Here is a 6983-nt window from a genome sequence, read left to right as displayed (position 1 = left end):
GAGAGAGATCTTCAGAGGAAGGAGTGTTTATGTTTTTGTGTGTGAAAAATAATGAGAGGTTATGCCTCTATATATATAGTGGAAGGAGGGAGCTCTCAAGAAAATATTTAGTGAATATTCTCGGAGTGCTGCCCAAGTTTGCTTGGAGTTCACACCAAGTCTTTCCAAAAAATTAAATGAGCCTACAGCTCTCTCAAGAGCCAAAAAGCCCAAAAAACCCAAAAGCCCAAGAAACCACAGCCCGCGTCCGAGACCAGCCCGCCCCGCGTCCGGCCCATCCCGCATCCGTGCTCGGCCTGGTTCGGTTCGGTTCGCGTGTGGGAACCTTCCCTCTTCCTTCTACACACTTTTGAATCTAGAAGAGTGTAAAACTATATATATATGAGTGAAAAATCAATCATATTTCCGATGTGGGATATTTCCCAAACCATCTCAAATAGCTCACTTCACACTCTTATTTCTCATTCAAATCAACTCCGTTTTGAACGTATGAGTATACCATCTTGTAGTACTCGTTACCAGCTTTCCATTGCACTATCGACCAGACAATTCCGATCAGCCATTTGGCCGGAATTTGGCCGGAAAGTCACTGGAAAGTTATTGTCCCAAAACCTGCAAATTTTACAGAAAATTGCAGTTCCAACACATATCTCATCTTTTGTGGAAAACTTGGTGTGACTTGACCATAGAAAGAGTAATTTCTTATTACTTTATGTTGAGAGACAATCTATCACCGTGGAAGAAAATCTATATATTTAGTACTGACCGACCTCATTGGCATAGACCGCAGATTCACATCTCCATTACATGGGTAGCTTCCACGTTGAAAGTCAGTCTATGTGAATTTTGATATTGGGTACAAGTTTTTCTTAGAAGGTTTCCATCTCAAAGTCGTCATAAAATAAATAAATTGTCTAGACTTCCCTAATCATCATCAACTAGAAATCTGACCACACCAAGTGTAGCGTCTTTCGTTTCAAACAATGCTAAGACAGGGATAACTACTTCAAACAGTTGGTCGATACAGGTTAGAAGGATACACGTAATTCCCTCGAGCACGCAGGAGGTCAGACACATAGCTAGCGATTGTGTCACTGTCAATCGCATAGGTTAGAATGAAATGAAATCAACTTACTAACCCTTGTTCCGCTGCTTTGAAACAGTCTCCCAATTTCCCTCATCGGCCAAGTTGGCGCAAGTCCACTTAGCCTATTTCTTAGGTAATTCTAGACATGGATTTGCTCTTCATATCGACTTGCTTTTCTAAGCGCTTTTGGACATGGACATGGACTTGCACTTATGTCTTTAGGTAATTTCCTTTAAAGTAACCTTTAGACCTCCATCCTAAGTGAGTGCCACACATTCTTGGCATCAATGTGTGGTCATATGGGGGCTCGTCAGCATCTGTCGTAAATCGTAATAACACACCATGACCTCACTAAATCTCAACTTTTAAGAGTTTGCTTGCGTTGACATGGTACATAATTACGTGCTTAAGGAAACTTCTAACTAAATATTAAAAGATTTAACAACTAATTCAAATAGGAAGGAACTACAGAGAATTAGTTCAACAATAACAAAGACGAAGTCCCTAAAGAAAAGACTCGTCTCGTCTCGTCTCGTCTTCCCCAGCAAGTCTAATAAGAAGAACAAAGAGAGAGACGAGGGAGAAGCAGAGAGATTAGGTTTGATGGATAGATTTGACGGACCACCACGTCTCATACTCGTTGCTGATCTTGATTGCACTTTGGTAATTTTCCTAAATCCCTCGAATCTTTTTCGTGTTTTTGTCAAAATTCGACGAAATTAAACCAATTCTCGCAGGTGGATCACGATGACCCTGAAAACACAGACCTCCTTAAGTTCAATGCGCTTTGGGAAGCTCAATACCGCCATGATTCGTTGCTTGTGTACTGCACAGGGAGGTCTTTCAGCTCGTACTCGAGTCTAAGAAAGAAGAGGCCGTTGCTGACCCCGGACATCGCCGTTACTTCTGTTGGTTCTGTGATTGTTTACGGCGGTGATTCCTTGGTGTCGTCGGATGATGTTTGGACTGCTCGTTTGGATGATAAGTGGAATCGAGACATTGTCCTTGAGGAAACTTCTAAATTCCCTCAACTCGAGCCTCAGGTTTTGTTATATAATTGTTCCTGTAGATCAGTAGATACAATGATTTGTCTTTTCGTCAATCCAATGATTTGACTTGTTCCCTGAGATTTTAACAATCTTGTTTACTGTTGAATGAGTTTGATTGCTTTCTTTCTTTTATACTGGGCCATGTGGGTGGGTCTTGCTGTTGTCTTAATTTCTTGTTTCTTTCTGCGTTGACTTAGTGTTTTCTGGTTAAATTTAAGCATCTCTTGACATGACAACGAGTTTAGTTTGTTGGATAAATAGAGTAGAACCAAGCATCTTTTAATTTTGTTTGTTAGGATATATAATAATGTTGTTGGCATAGATGAAGTTGAATGAGGTGTAGTCTGCAGACAAGTATGGATTAGTTCCTAGGAAATAATGTTAACATTGATGACAGTTTGAGAGTTTTTGGATATCTTACCTGATTTGAACTGTTATGTCGTATCTCCGGCTGAATCTGTAGCACTTTGGTCGTTATAAAGCACTTATATTGTGTTGTCTGTTATAGCCAGCCAAGAGCCAAGAACCGCACAAAGTGAGTTTTTTTGTGGAAAAAGAACACGCTGTTGAAATAATGAAGGTTCTTCCGGGGCTATTAGAGGAGCGTGGGGTGAGATTTTTTTGTGAATCCCTCATGTGAGCTTGACAGCTATTCTTATTATTAGATTTTTGCTTTTTTTTTGGTGCTGATGACAGTAAATTTCCTTATAGGTGGATGTGAAGCTGGTTTATAGCAACGGCTATGCTTTTGATGTATTACCTAAAGGAGCTGGCAAACAAGGTGCTCTGACTTATCTACTTGACAAGTTGGAGATTGTAGGGAAGCAACCTTCTAACACACTTGTTTGTGGCGACTCTGGAAACGATGCTGAGCTTTTCAACATTCCTCAAGTATATGGTGTAATGGTTAGTTCCCAACTGCTTCTTACGTTCGACCATACTTGACTGCACGCTCGTAATTGTGCTTCTTATTCAACTGTTTAAGGTTAGCAATTCGCATGAAGAATTGTTGCAATGGCATGAAGAAAATGCAAAGGACAACCCAAAAATATTTCATGCGTCCCAGAGATGTGGAGCTGGCATCATAGAAGCCATTGAGAGGTTTAGTTTGGGACCAAGTGTCTCTCCAAGAGATGTTTTGGACACTGAAAATTTCCACGTGGAAAGTTTGAATCCTGTTCATGAGGTTGTTAAGTTTTATCTGTTTTATGAGAGATGGCGATGTGGAGAGGTAGAAAAGTCTGACAAGTATTTGCAGTATTTGAAATCGCTCTCTGTAAGTGTGGATTCAAGTGTCCAAATTGTTGTATTTTGACTTTGTTGTCAATAAATCAGTGTCCAAATTGTTGTATTTTGACTTTGTTGTCCAAACTGATTTATTGACTTTGTTGTTATAATTTTGTAATGTTGCAGAGTCCACTTGGTATTTTTGTTCATCCATCTGGAGAAGAGAAACTGATACATGAATGGATAGATGAGATGGGAAATTTACATGGGGATGGGAAGGAAAAGCAGTTTCGCATTTGGTTGGATAAAGTTTCATCTTCTCATATCAGTTCAGATACATGGGTTGCAAGATTTGACAAGCATGAGTTATCTGGTAAGAAATCTAGTTCTTAAAGGTATCGTTTGAGACATATATATAGATCAATCCTCTGAACCAGATTTTTTTAAACCGTTATCTTAATTTTTTATTACTAATCACCGTTGTCATATTATATGCACCTTCTTCACCTTTTTATTATGATTATTTTTTTCTTCATAGCTGTACTTGTGACTTCTCTGAGTCAGGAAATGATTTAGCAGAAACTATGATCACCTAAACTCAAGTTGACTTTTGTGTATCACAAACTCACATTTACTGTTGAAGTTTGCTTCCATGTAGTAATGTTTTTGCTCTTATTTGTTTTGGGTTTTATGCAGAGGGAAAAGTACGGTCTTGCTCAACAAAAGTCTTACTGAGTTGTCAGGTAAACCTTGATTATTGTCCTTTAGAGATTTCAAACGATTTGGTTGATGAAGTAATAATATTCAAAATCTGAAAATGGGTTAAAATGGAAAGGGGGAAAAGCAAAAGTTGACGTGGATGCACATCCACCAATCATGGTTAGATGAATCATTTTCAGATGATCAAGAAAAATGGATTTTCTAGAAGGATAATCTGAACCACGACTGACATATTAAGATGACTCCTGTTTGGAACAGAAGCTAACCAAGAAGCATAGTGTTTGTTATGTACTGTATTGTTTGAAACGTTGTGATAATAAGAAAGATTGGGTCCTGAGTTCGGTCTGGTTCAGGACTCAGGACCTTTTGGGGCAGGGAGAGTTTTGGGTCTCTACAACAAAACCCTACCTCTTGGTCTGTTGGCTCATTGGTTCTCTACTTCATGTCATCAACACTTAAGAAAGAAGTTGTGTTTCATTTGCAATTCTTTCTTGGTTAGTTATGGATTGCTTTTTTACTATTTCTGTCTTTTCCAAATCAGATATCCGGTTTTCGAATACAGAAAAAAGTAACCTAAAATTAGTTTTTCTAACCATAATTGTTGATGTATGAAATCAACGATATAAATAATACGAGTATTTGTGTGGGAATAAATCGGATCTGGTCCTTTATTTAACGTAGAATTCAATAAGGGTTTACAGAAATGACAATTAAAGAGCTAACGCAATTAATCCGAAAATAATAGCTATTCTCTCTCTAATTGCCCAAAAAAGTCGATCCCCTGACATGACAATGACATCAAGTATTTATAGTGGGACCTTGACCTAGGGTTTCTTCTGTCTTCGAGTAAAATGACGATTTTGCCCCTACGGCCTGTTGGGCCTGATCCAAGACTTTTGGCCCAAAATCCTTTCAGAATCTTCTGTTTGGGCTTCAGGAATGTTGGGGGCAAAGCCCATATCCAACAATGGTTCCCCCCTTAGTCCGATGTGCGATGGCTTGCTTGAGCCCGTCGGTTACTGTTCTGTGTCTCTAGGTCCGTCTTGCAGAAGGAACAGAAGATTTTAAGAGCTTGAGGCCTTCGGGAAGGTTTCTGGATAGATAGTGCATTGCGCACGTTTTTCAAGGAATCCGGGAGATTCCGGGATGAATAGTATATTGTGCACGTTTTCCGAGGAATCCGGGAGATTCCGGGATGAATAGTGCATTGTGCACGTTTTCCGAGGAATCCGGGCGATTCCAGGATGAATAGTGCATCGGGCACGTTTTCCGAGGAATCCAGGAGATTCCGGGATGAATAGTGCATCGGGCACGTTTTCCGAGGAATCCGAGAGATTCCGGGATGAATAGTGCATTGTGCACGTTTTCCGAGGAATCCGGGAGATTCCAGGATGAATAGTGCATCAGGCACGTTTTTCGAGGTCTCCGGGAGATTCCGGGGTGAATAGTGCATTGTGCACGTTTTCCGAGGAATCCGGGAGATTCCGGGATGAATAGTGCGTCGGGCACGTTTCTCGAGGTCTGTGTGGCTTTAAACGGGAGCTTTGAGTATTCTGCACGTTTCCCGAGGTGCGGGAAGTAGAGATAGCTTAAAAATTAGGGTTTTTATCTTGGTCAATGTGCTGGTCCCCTCATATAAATATGTCCCTTGACCTAAAAAATCTTTTTCTTTCATCTTTCTTCTCTCTTCCAAAAAGGTATGCTTCTTTCTCTCCTCCCCTTATCTCTTTGTTCTCTTCTTCCTTTCTTCTTCTCTTTTTTTTTTTGCTTCGATCTTGGCTTTGTAATGGCGGACTTGAGAACCCAATCCGTCGACCTTCCACCGCTTTTGCCGAGATGCCGAGCTCCGAACTCCACCGTGCCTATCCGCCGGTATCTTCCTCAGCCGCGGCATCCCGTCCGTCCGCTGTCACACGCCCGCCGCGAGCTGGAACCGTGAGGCGTTCTGGTTCACCGACTTCGTCATGGTGCCGCCGGCCGGACTGGTCGAGCTTATTGTTTCGCCGGTTTCAGATCCGCCGCCGTTATGGAGGGTTCTTCTCCTGGCCGCCCCATTCCCGTACCGCTGGTTCCGCATCGGTTCATGAAGTCGCAGCCGTATTCGGCCAAGACCGTGAGGCGTCTTGGCCACACCGTGCCGCCGTGGTTCTGTCGCCGAGGTCCACCGGTCCGCGTCGTAAACTCGGTGGTCGAGAGCTCAGAAACGTCAAGGTCGCAGTTCCGAGCTGGTGAGGGCGAGATTCCCGGAGGTGAGATAGTGCCGTACCCGATGGCGACCACGCTTGCGAGACCGACGTGAGGGCGTGGTGAGGTGAGCTTGTCTCGTTTAAATGGTGGTGTGGCGCGATGAGATGATAGAGAGCACGAAGATGAGATGGTCTTGTGGTCAGCGAGATGGCGAGGTGGGAACTTTACGGAGACCGTGTGGTGAGCCGGCGAGATGGCGAGGTGGGAACTTTATGGAGACCGTGTGGTGAGCCNGAGATGGCGAGGTGGGAACTTTACGGAGACCGTGTGGTGAGCCGGCGAGGTGAGCATTTTACGGAGACCGTGTGTCGAGCTGGCGAGGTGAGCATTTTACGGAGACCGTGTGGCGAGCTGGCGAGGTGAGCATTTTACGGAGACCGTGTGGCGAGCTGGCGAGCTCGGATGCGTTTGTAGGATGCCATCAACGGTGTGGCGAGGTCGTATGAGGGGTGGCGAGCTCGGAGACGACGAGGTGACGTGGTCGTAGCCTTGGGAGGTTCGTAAGTTGACGAGATCGCTGCGTTGGTGCGTGACTTGAGTGTCCGCGAGACGTTGTGCTAGAGTTCATGGCGTATTTGACTTCGCGGAGGAGCTCGCGGGTCTAGTCGTGGATATGCGTGAGTTGAGGTTCGAGAGCGTATGTCGAGCGAATT

The 6983-nt window shown here is 43.3% G+C and overlaps 1 protein-coding gene across 1 annotated transcript; it reads left to right on the top strand.

The window, feature by feature from the left end:
• Positions 1564 to 5050, top strand: LOC104712007 (probable sucrose-phosphatase 3a). The gene is made up of 8 exons (XM_010428798.2): positions 1564 to 1750; positions 1825 to 2130; positions 2645 to 2746; positions 2848 to 3042; positions 3122 to 3412; positions 3550 to 3736; positions 4060 to 4106; positions 4199 to 5050. Exons 1-8 carry the CDS (start codon positions 1691 to 1693, stop codon positions 4286 to 4288), a joined length of 1278 nt encoding a protein of 425 aa, XP_010427100.1. The 5' UTR covers positions 1564 to 1690; the 3' UTR covers positions 4289 to 5050.

This window comes from Camelina sativa, chromosome 9 (assembly GCF_000633955.1).
Source record: "Camelina sativa cultivar DH55 chromosome 9, Cs, whole genome shotgun sequence".
NCBI lineage: Eukaryota > Viridiplantae > Streptophyta > Magnoliopsida > Brassicales > Brassicaceae > Camelina > Camelina sativa.
Note: the sequence above shows the minus strand (reverse complement) of the source record. Positions and strands in the feature narration are given on the sequence as shown.

Excerpts from the sequence above, each read along its gene's own strand:
- LOC104712007 (XM_010428798.2), top strand. The coding sequence starts at position 1,691 with ATGGATAGATTTGACGGACCACCACGTCTCATACTCGTTGCTGATCTT. Across the intron at positions 2,131-2,644 it reads TCCCTCAACTCGAGCCTCAG|CCAGCCAAGAGCCAAGAACC; the intron begins GTTTTGTTATAT and ends TGTCTGTTATAG. Across the intron at positions 4,107-4,198 it reads AAGTCTTACTGAGTTGTCAG|GGGGAAAAGCAAAAGTTGAC; the intron begins GTAAACCTTGAT and ends TAAAATGGAAAG.